This window comes from Priapulus caudatus, unplaced genomic scaffold (assembly GCF_000485595.1).
Source record: "Priapulus caudatus unplaced genomic scaffold, Priapulus_caudatus-5.0.1 Scaffold552, whole genome shotgun sequence".
Taxonomy (NCBI): Eukaryota; Metazoa; Priapulida; class Priapulimorpha; order Priapulimorphida; family Priapulidae; genus Priapulus; species Priapulus caudatus.
Genome location: NW_014577613.1, coordinates 250,200 through 266,098, shown reverse-complemented (window position 1 = coordinate 266,098; position 15,899 = coordinate 250,200). Strand labels below are relative to the sequence as shown.

Below are 15,899 nucleotides of genomic sequence, written 5' to 3'. Positions count from 1 at the left end.
GCTCTATTTTAAGAATTGGCTTACAAGTTTCGCTGCCAGGGTCTATGTCTCCCTGGGTACTGCCGGAACGTACCCTGGTACTATCTAATATGCCGGACCGTACCTCGCCTACTCCACTAACGAGTCTAGGGAGTCGCCTACGCCTACTCCCTAACCCTAACCATATCAGATAGTTACCAGGGTACGTTTCGGTATACCGGACCGTACCCAGGGTACGTTCTGGCAGTACCCTGGGGGAAAGACCCTATGAGCTTCACTAACTGCCATGCACCATGGCTGCCTTCCCTTCCTAATAACATTTCCAGGCAGAGTTTAGAGAGGCAGGGCACATTCTCTTACATGCTTAGAGCTTACAGTTTGTGACACGCCATGGCTTCACCTGTGCGTGTGTGCGTGCGTGCGTGCGTGCGTGCGTGCGTGCGTGCGTGCGTGCGTGTGTCTTACAAGTATTAGTAGTAGTGACTTCTCATCAAACTGCTGCGTGCATGTGTGTGAGCAACTTCCCACGAAAAAAACAGAGAGAGGGTGGGGTCTGCCTGGCTCAGATCTTAGTTATCAGCACAAGGCCACAAGCTCGTTTGCACAAGCTATCCTTTGGAACCTTTTTCTATCAACAAATAGCACTACACATACAGATTTGCTATACATTACTACACTTGCTGCCTGTGACTATAAAATATTTTCCTCTTCATTAACTATGAACAGAGACAAGTCACATAATATATACAGCATTTATTTTTACAAGACCTTTATTATTGACTACACCACTTCATAATAAACACAGCCGCAGATACGTGCATCTGTAAAACTGAAATGTCTTACACTAATAAAAGCACAATCATTTTACACTGAAGGTAGTCACTATTATTTCCAGCTATATCCAAGTATAACCACAAATTATTTAACCAGTGAAATCACATGCACGCTCTCTATATGTGCAACGTCTCATCGATAAATTTCCGAAGTCGACATCTCCAAGACTTGGACGGCATCACCACGTTGGTGGTTTGAGCTTCAAGCGCTTCATGTTCTGTGCAAAGTGACTTGGCAGATTGCAGTTGATGACCACGTTCTTCCCATCGAACACCTCGGGAATGACGATCGACTTTGCGTGGAGGTGCATCGCCACATGACGCACCTTCGCCTGTCTGATGTGCAGTCGGGTTAGCAACTCCGCAGGCAGCCTCTGAAAAATAAACACATCGCCAAATAAATTAAGGATACGGTAATAAGCACATAATACAGCACCTATGTTTTGTTAGAGACAGAAACGAAGAACGGAAGACGAAAGACACTGGGACGCAAAGTAAAATCACGAGAGCCGTTTGAAATGTAGGCAACTTATAACAACACGTATCACAGTTTCACATGCTGAACAGTGGTGTCATAAATTTCATTTTATTGAATGATTATGTAACAAAAAAGTGTTCCATAATTACGACATACCTGAGGAACCAGTTTTCCAAGGTTTGAGTATTTGTGGTCACCGAGGATAGGACAGCTAAGAGCAAATGATAGATGACAACGAATCTGGTGCTTCACCCCTACATAAAGACATAAAGACAGGTTTATTTGTTAAGCCACGATTATGTGCCGGCTTAAGTATCAGTTTATTAGCTCAGCTGACGAAGTCGGAATGACAATTTAATTCCCAAAATTCACGAACCTGTGACGGGTTGCACTTCCACTAAGGCAGCCTTACTGCTACTGTCAAGCACTCTGTATTCGGTTAGGGCCGCATGTGTGCGCACATAACTGTGCTGCATAACTGCCCTCTTTTCCTCATCCCATTCCGGCTTCAACGTCATCTGTTAAAAGAAAATTCGGCAAAATTAACTTCAATTAAAGGTATGTTAGTTACTATACAGGAGCGTAGCTAACCCATTTTGTCTAGGGCGGGGGCAAAGCCACGTGTGTGGTGTGTTCTAGGGAAGGTGACCGCCACTGACCATGTATTATATCTACTTTTTTCTAGGGGGGCAATTACCCCCTTGCACCCCGCTAGCTACTGCCCTGCTATAGTAGCGCAAGTATGCGAAAATAGCATTTACATAGGTTCTGTTTTTCTCTTAATGATGCTAGTATGGTGTCAATATGTTCTTACCCTGAACTTCCCGTCCACAGTTCCCTCAGCCATCGGTATGTTAATGATGCCCTCACGGGGATCCGGAACACGTATCGTTATTGCCCAGTACTTCTTGATGATGTCCTTTGTCTTAAACATCTCCTGGACTCGATGCGCCATTTTTTGGGTGCTGTAGGTGGACAATAATCACAATCTAACAGATCAATCTTTGATAAATCCCTATTTAATTACAACAATTTCGTACCCAAGCAAACTCCTCAGTGGGTAGGGTAATACATTGTGATGTATAACCGAGTTTGCCGACCATTGCCGATGATAATGATAACCGAGTAATGGCAAAGGAATCTTTCGTAATTCAAGAAGTATTAAACTATTTCAACAAATAAATATACGATATAATGGATCAAGCTGAACAGACTATTTTGTTCTGATATATAATACATAAATTTTAGTATTATTTACATTGATCAAGTTTTCTATTTTACTTTTCACCATAATCTGAAAGAGGATGTGTATTAATTAACATATCAAAAGGGTATATAGAAGACAGGCATTTGGTTCAAAGTTACATCACAAAGCAACCCTTACGTGGCGCAAACCAAAACTCCAGTGCAATTCTGGTCTAACCGATGTAGGAGATAGAGTTGATCGATAATGCCACGACCACTATCCAACTTTTTGGCGATGCGAGGCAAGTACTTATCAACGCTGTGGTGAACTCCTTTTCCACCTAAATTTGAGAAAAAAACAGATATTGTTCAGCAAGGGCTAACTCCAAAGGCGGTTAGCATTTGAGAAGTCATTGTTTATCTTAAACGTAAACACAGCGTAACCATTTATCATCAACTCACCATGAACGGGAATGCCATACGGTTTGTTGAACGCAACTATTTCATCTGGAAACACAAATTGTTGGCAACATTATTAACAGTGCTATTTCATTGAAATTTTGGATAGATCTTGGATTATGACCTCAAGTAAAGATATTGCTATGATGAAAACAAGAAATGAATGAATCAGCAGTGCAAGGGGATAGGTGTGCTGCATATGCACTATGTAACCCATTATGTATAACATGAACATATCTAAAGAAGCTCCTTTATAGAAGATAGATAGATAGATAGATAGATAATAGGTTTATAGCCCGTATGAGTAACTTCTTAGGGACAATGACAGATGCTTTTACATGAGCACTAGCCAACTAGAACACAATTTAAACGTTGATGGAATATGGATGATGGATCAATAAAAAAAGATTATTCGGCTGTAATGATCAGATGTCTGATCAAATGAAAACTTAGAATCTGACGAGTTTGGGATATCTGTGGACCTACTGTCATTGTAAAGAATATTTGACCACAGCTTTCTGTAAACATCATCTTCCGAAAGCCATGTCAAATCTTGTACTTGATTGGTCAAAATATTGAAGCCCTTGCTATCAAGTTTTTCTTTACCAACATACTTCACACCATCAGGAATATCTGCGAAAACACAATTCATGAATTAACATCGATGCAAAATTAGAGTTAAAGTAAGCAGGACCAATCCGTGTGTAGATATATCTATGTTGTGTATCGATGAAGAAGCATTTGACTGGACCAATTTCTTGTGAAATTTAAGCTCTAAGTAATGTTTTTATTTACCTTGTCCTAATATTTGCTGCTTCTGGCTACCTTTTTGATGTTTTAGCTCAGATCTTACTTTCATTGCCATATCAAAGGCTGTTTTGGGATTTTCAAGGTCAGGCTTAGGTCGTAACCTTCTTCTGAGCTCTTCTTTTGTTAAAGCTGGCGTCAGGATGGTTTCCGCCTGCAAACAACATTATTAATATCGAATAAATGTAAAATTTTATGTCACAATATTATGCACACGAGTTTAAGTGTAGCAGCTATACTAAATCTAATATCCTGAATTTGCTTCATTTGACTTAGCAATTTGGAACTTTCATAACGGTTGAAATAATGAAGAACTTTGTATTTTTGCATACGCATTAAATATCACGTGTGATCAGGGCCACCAATCTCAATGCTTCTATAATCATTATTAATGTTATTTGCTTTAGGTTGTTTCATTTTACTAGTATGTCCTGTACTCAAATTCACTATTACTTTCTCATCGAGATTTCTTGCTGCCAATTCGGTTTGGTTATGCTGCTGATCAGTCACGTCAGTATTATTGATCTCAGTGGGACTGTCTGAGTACAGTTTGTTAAATGATCCAGCTTCTTCCCCTGCCGAGGTTTCTTCTGCACTGAAATGTCTTTCTGCAAATTTCCGGTCACTTGCAACTCGTGACTCCCTGCCATTGAAGTCATAACTGTCACACTGGCTATTCGATTCAGTCTTTCTGGTCATCGCCGTTCCTACCATGCCAAAGTACTGTTCATCAAACAGGTTGCCATCTTCAGCCACATCGTTTTTTTGCATAGCAGTTTCAGCGAAATGGTTTGTATGGTCATTGCAGCTGCTGACTTCAGGTTGGTTTTCCACCTGCCGTGTTGAAGGCTCATAAGCAAAGTAATATTCATCAATCGGGTTCAAATCTTTCGGTTGATTTCCTTTCTCGGCTTCAGTTTCAGGTAAACTGGTTTCGTGATGTGACCAAGTGTGTTTTTCATCTGAACCTGTTGAGGGTTGGTATGCAAAGTACTGTTCATCAAGTGGGTTAAGATCTCCAGTATCCTCAGTTTTCATATTTCCATTAACTGTGTTCTCACCAACCCGAGATGTAGTTAACTCTGCTGACATTGTGAGTGGTGACATGTTTGTATCTTCTGTCGTGGCTTCAGTTTTATCTCCGCCTGAATATGACTGCCTAACGTCAGTACATTCTGTAACACGGCGTCTTGATGAAACCTGGTTATCGCTGTCATATCTCACATAGCCAAAAGATGTTTTATACACTTTCTGGTCTTCAGCGCCAGGCTCGGCGTCACGTTGTAGGCCTAATTTTTGACGCAACCTCTCTGCAAGGCTCGATGTGTTCTGCAGTGTGCTTCTAGTCGATTCTTGATTCTCTTCGTGCGCGACACGCACACTTTCAAACTGCGTAATTCCGAAGAAATCTTCTTCGACTTGATTAGGGTTACGGTCCACGGTGTTCTGTTGGGTTGGTGTTGGAGAATTACGCCGTGAAGTTGAACGTTTCCAAATGTATCGACCAGTCCGCCGATTGAATCCACTATCATGCTCTTGGTTTTGTTCGCTTCCGCGGATTGCATCTGAACTTGCACTTTTAATGCCTTCATGAAATTTATGTCTATAAATTAGCAGTAGCGGTCGCCGAAAAATACGCCTTTCTAAATACGAAACTGAACTTTTATAATGCAATATTAACGCATGTTTACACATGGAGGCAGACATTTTGAATCTCGCTCAACGCGAGACAAAAACAAGTGAACATTATTATGTCTTCGCGTGAAACCCTGCTGTATCGCGTAAACATTAGTTGATTACTATTACTAACGAGTAACGTGTGCAACGGTTGGTGTTACCGATTACGTTTGTCCGTCATAATAATAATAATGGTCGTTGTATGTAGTGAACTGGCCTAGTAATAGTAGTATTAGTAGACTGATACGTCGTGAGTGCTGTCTTAGTGTCTAGAGTAGCCCGACCAGGCTGTGTGACTAACGTCAATAACAACACACAATATTATATATACACTACTACTAGGTCTTCTTACCCTAGCAAAGACCGTTTCTTAGAGCTATGTCTAGAGTAGAGAATGTCTCTCTGAATGCTAGCTCCAAGAAACGGTCCTACATCAATAGACTGTCTATATTGACGTTAGTCACACAGCTTGGTCGGGCTATCTGAATGCCAGTAGTACAGCTGATAGTGATAGGGTCTATGTCTCCCAGGGTACTGCCGGTGTCGCCACAGGCACTTGAAGCATTTCAACTGTAAACACACGCCGCCGCCATTGCGCGCACACTGACACATAAATATATAGTGTATTTATATCTATATATCTATATATTTATGTGTCAGTGTGCGCGCAATGGCGGCGGCGTGTGTTTACAGTTGAAATGCTTCAAGTGCCTGTGGGTGTCGCGGCACATTTCTCAGCCGGGGGGTACCCTGGTACTAAATACTACTATCTAATATGCCGGACCATACCTCGCCTACTCCACTAACGAGTCTAGGGAGTCGCCTACGCCTACTCTCTAACCATAACCCTAACCTTAACCCTAACCATATCAGCTAGATAGTTACCAGGGTACGTTCCGGTATACCGGACCGTACCCAGGATACGTTTCGGCAGTACCCTGGGGGACATCTAGACCCTATCAGCAGTAGTACACTGTACACAACAGAACCGTACTTAGCTCTAGTAACTATAGCCCGCGTACAGTTGCCGCTGGCACCTGTACCAGGTACCTGGTACCAGCGGCAACTGTACGCGGGCTATAGTTACTAGAGCTAAACCGTACTGTACTCTGAGTCTGTAGCTTACTCTAGCGCTACTACTACTAGTTAGCTACGTACTACTTTAGCTACTACTAGTTCTAGAAAACTATAGACGAGTATAGTTCTTGAAGTAGAGCCAGTCTGACAATAGTTGAAATAATTACTATTTACAAAACTATACTCGATAGCGAGTTCTGGAGTGTTGAGTGGAAAATATTTTAGATGTGTTTTTATGTCACCTGTTTTGCGAGTGTTTTTATGTTCTATGCGTTTTCTGTTAACGTCAACAACAGCTAACGTAACGATCGCTAGCCATGAGTGGGAAAGGCGTATCGTTCGTATCAGAATCTGTGATAGAAGAGAATCGGAGGAAACGACAAGAAGAATGGGATAAGGTCCGCACAGAAGATCAACCGCTAGAATGTCCAGAAGAGGAACACGATACAAGGTGGGTGCTTTCACTGTGCCACCTGGCAGGAGAAATTATACGTAACTACATGCTCTTCATCCTTAATGTTAGTTAATGTGGTTCGGCAGTGCTTTGCTAAATATAGCGAATTGCTGTAAACTGACCATTCAAAGAGCCCACACAGTCCTTGTCAATCAACGACAGGAAAAAGTCTAGGCTAGACTCAGGGCCGGACTAAGCGTGTGGGGGGCCCGGGGCACGCAATTGTGTGGTGGCCCTATAGTCTGTATTTTTTCTGCACTTTCATGCTTGCAAATTCAGAGAGTATTTCATCGTGTTTCAACGAATTTAAAATGTCACTTTCGATAGCGAGAATACTGAGGTTTACCAGTCTCTGTTGGCTCATCGTGGTTCTCATGTGATTTTTAATCAACTTGAGTTTTGAAAATGACCTTTCACCGCTACAATTGATGACCATCAATGAAAGATAGATTCTCAGAGCAATTTCGGTATTAGGGAAAGTGTCCTTCAGCTGAACAGCCAAATTCAGTCAGAGAAACAGCATGGGAAACGCATCACTTCAACGTTACATGCTAAGAATTTTGTGGATCACAATTACGACAGTTTTGTAAATTTTAGGATACTCTAAATGTGGGGGACCCCAAATGTGGGGGGCCCGGGGCACGTGCCCCTGTTGCCCCGCCCTTAATCTGCTAGTGGCTAGACTGACATTACTTCACAGCAGTTTATTGTCAGGTCATTGCCAGATTATGAGTCCATAATCTGTTTGTGGTGGCCAAGAAATTGCTCAGGCCCACAATCTGTTTTTGGTGGCTAAGAAAGCCACAAAAGTAAGACATTCAAATACTCTTATGCAACAGAGAAACGAAAGCAGATTGAGGATGTGACCCATCTAATTAAGCAGCGATTATCCTCCCTAATTAATATCATTAATTAATCCCTAATCTCCCTCTAATTAAGCACCTTTCTTTCCGCAGGACGCTGTTTGAACGCCTACAGCAACAGAAGGATAAGAAGGAGGAGGAGTTTGCAGAGCAGCATCGGATGCGCAACATGGTGAAGGGACTCGACACTGAAGAGGCTGACTTTCTTAACCACGTCGACCGACAGAAGTCGACCTTAGAGCAGCAGCGTAAGAATGAGGAGAACGAGGTTAGCCGGATATATATGTTGTTGTATTTCTAAAGTAAAGAGTGAAGAACCAACGTTTAATATATGTATATAATGCGAACAATGGATTTATTCCACCGCAGTCCAGCCTGCCACGTTGTAGAATGCCACTGGCTTCAGGGAAGTACTTGGCGCCATCTATTGGGCCCGTTATGGCCGCATTGTTACAATAATCTCACACGTGTTATCGCGGACGTAATGATAGTTAGAGAAAACGGACGTCTAAAGAGCGGAAGTTGCCTGCTCACTGCGTTTGTGTGGTAATAACTTCTAATCGTGTTCACTTTCCTTGAGGTGCTGGAAGAGTATCGAAACGCTATGCAAGAACAGATGCTAGCTGCGGCGAAGGCGCAGAGTAAGCCGCCGGAGAAGACGCTGTCGTCATTGCCTTCCGATTCGAGCAAGAGCAAGATGTCCCACCGCGCGCTGCTTGCGAGCGTCGTAAAACGAAAGAGCACGGACGGCGAGGAGGCGGACGCGAGCAAAAGGTCGCGGCAAGGTGGGTATACGCGTCGTAGCATGTACCGTAGCGTGGTGCTTGACCCTGGTTCGGTTTCTTGCTCTGATGCTCACGCAGAAAATGGACACACACAGTGATTAGAAATATTGAATTACAATGCTTGTTAACTAAAACTATCAGGAGTGTATAATATAGATTATAGACTATATTATATATATTATTAGATATCATATTATCAGATATATATATCTAATATAGTATATATATATTATTAGATATCATATTATCAGATATATAATATATCTAATATAGTATATATATATAATACAATCCGGATAGTATCACATTTGCTTTTCGTGACATGAATACTTTGCTTGAAGTGAAATCTGAAACTACATACCCGTCTCTCAGCACCAGGTGGCAGCAGCGAGCAGATAGCAACGGCGTCGGCTCTAGATAAGTCTGTCGAGGAGGCAGACACGGCGGACGCTCCTGCGGCAGTGCCGGCCGCCACCACGATGCAGTGTATCGCGCACCTGCCCGGGATAGGGCAATACCAGACGAGCAGCGACGAGGAGTCGGGGTCCAGTAGCGACGTGGACGACCACAGCCTGACGGACATTATCAGCATCATCTCGAAGCGGAGCCGCGTCGTCGCCGCCAATCACAATCATTGAGGAGGCAAGCCGAACGCGCGTGACCGCGCGAGCATGGCGAGGTCAAGGTTACAGAAGGTCGCTGATTCCGTACGGGACCCGTGAGGAATTCCTGCCTGTACTACACCATTAGGAAGAAGTCTGGGGTCTGCTGGGTGTCATACTGGGGCAAATGTTTTCTTCTCGGTAACTCCATCTTCTCAAATAGAGTAGCGCACAATTTATCATGGGTACGTTAAAGTTGAGGCAGGTGAGAGAGACATGGGTCCTAGTCCAAAAAGTATAAATTCTGGCTAAAAATTGCCGTGTAAAACGACATTGGTATTGAACAGCCTACCAGTGCTTTTTGGTTCAGTTAGATTTTCTTGATGTCAGGTACAAAAGCCAATATTTCATTCCTTACAGTTGGTCTATTGCGCTATTGATCTACATGGTTCAAATCTCGAGTGTTAACTAGACTGCTCTATCTAATCTATTCTAACGATTTGGGATCAGTCTAGTTGAAAAATTTCAATTGAAATTAATGTGTGGGCGAATTTGGGAGAGTTTAACTAAAACAAAATGTTGGTGACGGTGCATAGATAGGGTAGTTTCTGGGGTGAAACAATCTTTGTTTATGGCACAAGTCATCCCAGAGTGTTGGTCTATATTGAAATGGGATATTATGATTAGTGTGGCTAAGGAAAAGAACTGCGGATGCAAAAGTTACAAATGAGAACTGATAGATAAATAAGAACTTGCACTTTTTTTGACAGCAAATGACACACTGTGCATTTAATCAGCCAACCTAGAAGTGAATAGTGGGTACACAAGCCTGGCCGTGTTCATAAAAAAGAAATTGTATGATGAGTGATCACGTAAAGGGAGAACACTTGTGACAAGTTAATATAATAACACATAAAGGTTCTATTAGCCACGTTTGAGTGACTGTTCACAATATATTTGCATCAGCATGTTTCTCAGATCGTGTGCAGGTCAACTGCTATTGAATTTTATTCTAATGGAAACAGTCAACAATGTATGGCGTGCGGTCTTTGAGGTAATATTGTTAAGTAAACTGTTTCAGTTTGTTTAAATAACTGATTTCTTGTTATTTGTCATATGGGGAGCTCTGAAACTCGGTAATACCGGTTGATATGTAATAGAAGTTAGGGCTTCTATTCCTATAGATATATTCGTGAGTTCATGAGCTGAAGTGGACAATACAGAGAATCAAACAAAATGTTACACCATTTTTGTAATTGACAATTTTATTAAAACAGCTTAATACATTGATGGCATCTCACAATACTTGGGTAAATGGCAGCAAGAAGTTTACACCCTTATAAGGTATGTTTGTGTGTGCGTGCATGCGTGCGTGTGGGCATGTGTATATACACTGATGATCTGATTTTGCTTGAACTTGACAGCTCCATTTCCCAGTTTTGATCTCAACTCATGACCTTGTTATATAATAACATACGTCACACCAGAAATAAATTTCCATATTGGAAATAAATTTTAAATACTAGAACACACTACCTATCCGTATGCTCATAATAGTATTTACATAATCACACACTAACACGATATCAGCCCATGATCGGCAGTCTTCAATCTTTTTCTAAATGCAAAGAACATACGTTGCGTGATTTTCCTTGGGAAAATTACATTTTCTAGTATATTTATCTTGCTGACAATAAGCACGTGCTAAACATGGCGCAACATGGGTGGGAGATGATTGAAATGGCAAAAGAACACGAGCAAGCGTCTGCAGTATAAATATATTAAGTACGTTATATATTTAGAACGTTACTAGTCTCTAGTATCAAAGTACACAGGAGTAATTACACTTCCAGTAGCTGCAACAAAATGCAAGTTTCTTTTGGCAAATAATATGAACTGATGAAACGCATTAATCATTCTATAAATTATACTAATAGACCAAACGTTAACGTAATGTGTTGTACCAATGTGCCGCAAAATTATTGACTTCTAATCAATCATGCTAGGATTTAAAAAAAAAAAGCACCATAAGCATAGCATGATCATATAAACGCTACAGGTATCTATATTAGTAAAAAAGGCCCATTAGGTAAAAATAGCTGAGACATATGATCTGTTTTAAAATATATCAATGGGATTCAGCATATATATACTGAAAATTGGGAGACCCTCACTAAAATTACTGACAGCAAACCTCTGGAACTTGGAATAAAATACCCTGTTGGTTCACAGACCGAAAAAAAAAAAAAACGAAGCTTTGAGGTAATGAGAATCTCTACTTGACCACTATACCCACTGCAATTATGATAGCTAATACGCAGCCATCATGATGTAAGAAAACAGATTTAGGGACACCAATTTCTCTCGATTTTTACGCACCTTCAAAATCTTGATCATCGTAATTAGTCTCGGTAGTAATTAGTCGTAACTAGTGTGTTAATTAATAACCGATCACTGGTTTACAAGGTTTGGCTACAAAACCTTCAGCACAATGATTGACAACGCTCATCCATTTTGATGACAACTCTACATACATGCTACAAAGACAGGTTACCTGAAACGAACAACAGTGCAGGTACACACATCATAAAAACTTTTGACGTTTTTTTGACTAACAGTTTGCAGTCTGGCAGCAAATCGTTCACATTTCGATATAGTAGGGTAATATATATATATATATATATATATATATATATATATATATATATAATATATATATATATATATATATATATATGCCTAGTCATTTCTGCATACAAATACTACCACACAATAAATGCAGTATCGATCAGTAACCGAAGTGTATTCGAATTTCGAATTTAAGCACATTTTAACACAGCAACAAACATCAGTGTCCAGGCAAGTACCATAGTCAAAAATGCAAACATAAAAGAAATACCGACATCACACATACTTTCTTGCGAGTGACGGATGCCACTATTTAACAGCACCCAGAACGCGCCAACAGAAATAATTACACCAATAGCACATGTAAAATACGATGGGGGGGGGGTAATGCCAAACGCAACACGCTACTTCAGACACAGCCAATCAACTATGAGTTCAATCTGCCGTGACGTCACCGGGGCGGCGATGCAGTTGGACACCAGGGTGCAGCACGGTAGCAGCGCTCGGATGACGCGACTACGATCCCAAGGTGAGCACGTCGAAACAGATGCTGCACGCTCGAACCGGCTTAGTCTGGTCGAACTTGAGGATCGGAATAACCTTGCTTGAGCACTTGTTGCAAAGCAGACGACCGCAGTGACGACTGAAACCAGTAGGTGACAGTTACAATGGCATTCTGAACATACTCGAGCGGAGCATTCAGAGCCAAAAACATCATCATTCATTCACAACACTCCAAAAAAATCTTTAAACTAAGGTAAACATAAAGTAAATGACCAGACCAATAATTGCATTCAGTAAAATCTCTAACAGAGCAATAACTTGTGACGGTGTTGACTGTTAATCGAATTGCACTTACCAGTGGTGTTTTCTGTTTGCTATTCTAAACTTTACACCGCATTCGTTGCAGTTTTCCCCCTCAGTCCATGGTGGTTCCCTAGAGAGCAAGTCTGAATAAAAAAATTATTCACGATTGGAAAGTTGGCTCACATTTATAAAAACATTTATACACATTTACAGTGATGCTTTTAGGCACAAAATTGCAGTAGACTGGGTGTCAACAGGGATATAGGCCCTGAACCAAAGTAAACAGGCTCTGTAAGAGTAGCATCGTAACACCTGCACTACGCAAACTAATTTATAATATTGTAACGTTGTATACCAATCAACACACACACTTAACATTCCTCTAAGACATTCGTTAACAAAGATAACTCACCTAGAAGTCTGAATAGTAGCTGTTTCGTGGCAACCTGAGCATTAAAGATGGACACGCCCTGTTTGTTTGTGTTTCCTAGCTGAGCGCCGGCGCGTACTAATGCCTTACACAAGTTCACGTTCCCATTCAGATAGGCCAGCAGCAACACTGCAAAATAGACAGCAATTACAGAAAGTATATTTCACAACCTTATCAATCATTATTGATGAGTTGACTGTACTAAAATTTATCTTGTTTGCATTTCCATTCAGATAGGCCAGGAGCAACACTGTAAAATAGACAGGAATCCCAGAAAGTATATTTCACAACCTTATCAATCATTATTGATGAGTTGACTGTACTAAAATTTATCTTGTTTGCATTTCCATTCAGATAGGCCAGGAGCAACACTGTAAAATAGACAGGAATCCCAGAAAGTATATTTCACAACCATCTATCACAGTCCAGGAGGTTGTAGAAAATAGTAACCGTAATTTTCAGTTACAGTAAATTGTTACTGGTAACAGTGTACAGTAACCTTGTCGAGCTATCTTCTTTCCTGCACAGGTGTGCACTACTAGCATATGTTAGTTATGAAGTGTACCTGCTCATTATGTACCACATCAAGTATGGCAGTATCATTATTTATGAGTTGACTGTACTTAAATTGATCCTATATATCAGTGACAGCATACCAGTATTTCCTTCGACGTCCGGTTTGTCCAGCTGATACTCGGGCATACATTCCATGAAGAGATCGAAAATGGCGGCAGCGTTCTCCTTGCCGTACCGACCCAGCATGTGCATCGGCGTCTGACCCCTTGCGCAGAAAACGAACAGAGAATATGAGAGAATAATTATTACGCGATACCCGCTCGCCATATCCGTGCCACCGTCAAATTACATTTACGTAAAAATTAAGTTACATGTTTCATCTGAGCTGCTTAATCACATCGATGCATTAATCTGATTAATTAATTAATTGATTGATTAATTAATGATTAATCACATCGATGCATGTCTCTTTGTGGGTCGCAATGCATGACGTTTATTAAAGTGATTACGTCACCATAAATAGTAAAAGTAAAAAAAATATTTTCACTTTTTCACAAAATTTAAATAATTCGGTTAACTTTTTATGGTTAAATTGCTGCATTATACTTCCTATTTTGCTATATTGTTCGATGTAAACCTACACTCGTTACTCATACATAGCCCATTGCAAGCAATTAATGTCAGGATCATAACATCAAATCGTCCAGGTCTTTTTGGATTTCTAACTAGTTGTGAAACAATCTTATCAGGTAAAGATTTGACAATACATTTAGTCCCGGATTAGTATTTACTTTTACTGTAAAAAAATAGCAGCAAAATTTTTACAATATACACCGTATAAAATTCGTGACGTAGTCAATTTAAACGACAATGTTTTTATCACCATTCATAGTTTTAAACAGTGGTTGTAGCAGACGCTCGGCTTACCTCATGTTAATGACCTCGGCATTGATTCGCGACTCGGTGAGCAGGATGCGAACACAACCCAAGTTGCCCTTCTGGGCTGCGATATGTAATGCTGAAAGAAAAGCGTATGAGATGATTGATATTACGAATGGCAACAGCTACAGTCAACAACCCCATTGCAGAAAACGAAACCACTGTGTTCAGGCAGGAAACAAGCTTCACATGGATTCAGGATTTAAGGTGTGAAATGTAGCCGAAGAAAAAGAAAAAGAAAATCGTAGATGTGTAGTAAATCAAAAACTTGTTCCAATTGCTTCGTTCAGCAGTAAACAACAGTAACAAGTTTGCAGCTTCTTAAACAATTGCTACCACTCGAAAACACTGAGGAGGCTATCTATCAGTGTACTTGGCACTCAGCGTGGCCTATCGTTGGCACATTACCAAGAATTTAACCTCGCAGGAAGCGTACCGTTGTTGAGATTGTCGTCGACGGCATTGTAGTCGATCTTGTTTTCGATGAGGACCGCACAGATCGTCTGTTGGTCGTGAGCCGCTGCCAGATGGAGCGCCGTCTGCTTCTGGTGAGTGACGTCATCGATGTTAGCAAAGGCCAGCAGCTGTAACCATGGTAACGACACTATTGATAGTCTGCTCTTGGCTCGTCTTTTTTTATCCCTGCAGGTGTGCAGGACGCTGACTTCTGCCACACCTCAGACTTGCTCTAGAATCTCACGTCCCTCATCGACCAACGCCAAGGGCTTCGGTTTGTTTATGAATTTTGTGGATATTGTCTGAATAACAATCATTTACCAGGTCCCGTATTATCGGTAGAAATCTTAATGCATCCGTGAACGATTATTCTGAAGAAAATGTTCCATGTCATTTATAATCAGGAATTGTTACAGGATTGTCGTAATTTAAGTATCTATATTTTACAGTGTTGCAGTCCGCTGTTTTATAATCAGCCTTTGTAATGCGCACGTGAACATATCTGCATGTAACGTGCACAATATAAATCAATAAATATTAAATATTATCAGGAGTGTATCAAAAGGAGTAAGACAGACTAAAACCGGCAAAATTCAACATTTAGTAGCCTTAGTCTACCTGTGATTTATTGTGTTTACCTCGATAAACTTGAGCTCAAGTATTGCCTTAATCATTAAACTTTATCCGTGTCTAATCGTTGGTCTCATAAAAATGACAAATCCGGAGATATCGGTTCAAATGTGGTTTTATCAATTTATACCGCATTGTTATGATCTGTGAACCGAAACAAAGGGCTATGTTTTCCCTAAGCCCTCTATCGCAGCGCATGCAAACAACTAGCGAGGTTCGCCAGGGATTTCGGAAAGTTAAACACAACTAGGTGTTATCTATAGGCCATGTCGAATGACACTAATGACATGTTAT

At 40.9% G+C, this 15,899-nt stretch overlaps 3 protein-coding genes across 4 annotated transcripts in view; 1 reads left to right on the top strand and 2 right to left on the bottom strand.

The window, feature by feature from the left end:
• LOC106811574 (protein FAM192A-like) overlaps positions 1 to 11,289 on the top strand; it is a 17,614-nt gene extending 6,325 nt beyond the window's left edge. The window contains exons 1-5 of one of the 2 annotated variants that reach the window (XM_014815249.1): positions 5,489 to 5,568; positions 6,792 to 6,946; positions 7,906 to 8,080; positions 8,393 to 8,597; positions 8,970 to 11,289. In XM_014815249.1, coding sequence (XP_014670735.1) covers positions 6,813 to 6,946; positions 7,906 to 8,080; positions 8,393 to 8,597; positions 8,970 to 9,235 — 780 coding nt within the window. In that variant the 5' untranslated portion in view covers positions 5,489 to 5,568; positions 6,792 to 6,812 and the 3' untranslated portion in view covers positions 9,236 to 11,289. Of the gene's footprint in view, positions 1 to 5,488; positions 5,569 to 6,791; positions 6,947 to 7,905; positions 8,081 to 8,392; positions 8,598 to 8,969 lie in introns of those variants that run through there. The other variant, XM_014815250.1, reaches the window with a different exon arrangement.
• On the bottom strand, positions 718 to 5,459 carry LOC106811571. Its single transcript, XM_014815243.1, has 9 exons — positions 4,195 to 5,459; positions 3,730 to 3,895; positions 3,421 to 3,567; positions 2,938 to 2,982; positions 2,675 to 2,816; positions 2,105 to 2,255; positions 1,667 to 1,808; positions 1,447 to 1,544; positions 718 to 1,186 (listed from the first exon to the last, which is right to left on the bottom strand). The coding sequence occupies exons 1-9, from the start codon at positions 5,446 to 5,448 to the stop codon at positions 992 to 994; spliced, it is 2,340 nt and encodes a 779-aa protein (XP_014670729.1). The 5' UTR covers positions 5,449 to 5,459; the 3' UTR covers positions 718 to 991.
• A 634-nt stretch (positions 11,290 to 11,923) lies between the features above and the next one.
• Positions 11,924 to 15,899, bottom strand: part of LOC106811563 (rabankyrin-5-like) — a 35,287-nt gene continuing 31,311 nt past the window's right edge. The window contains exons 18-23 of the mRNA XM_014815233.1: positions 14,956 to 15,103; positions 14,508 to 14,598; positions 13,721 to 13,845; positions 13,047 to 13,193; positions 12,687 to 12,777; positions 11,924 to 12,470 (exon numbers count right to left, since the gene is read on the bottom strand). Of these exons, the coding sequence (XP_014670719.1) occupies positions 12,344 to 12,470; positions 12,687 to 12,777; positions 13,047 to 13,193; positions 13,721 to 13,845; positions 14,508 to 14,598; positions 14,956 to 15,103 (729 nt within the window). The 3' untranslated portion in view covers positions 11,924 to 12,343. The remainder of the gene's footprint in view (positions 12,471 to 12,686; positions 12,778 to 13,046; positions 13,194 to 13,720; positions 13,846 to 14,507; positions 14,599 to 14,955; positions 15,104 to 15,899) is intronic.

Coding starts and splice junctions, on each gene's coding strand:
- LOC106811571 (XM_014815243.1), bottom strand. CDS start 5,448: ATGTCTGCCTCCATGTGTAAACATGCGTTAATATTGCATTATAAAAGT. Junction 3,568..3,729: donor GCAGCAAATATTAGGACAAG/GTAAATAAAAAC, acceptor GTGTTTTCGCAG/ATATTCCTGATGGTGTGAAG. Junction 1,809..2,104: donor CTGTGGACGGGAAGTTCAGG/GTAAGAACATAT, acceptor TTCTTTTAACAG/ATGACGTTGAAGCCGGAATG.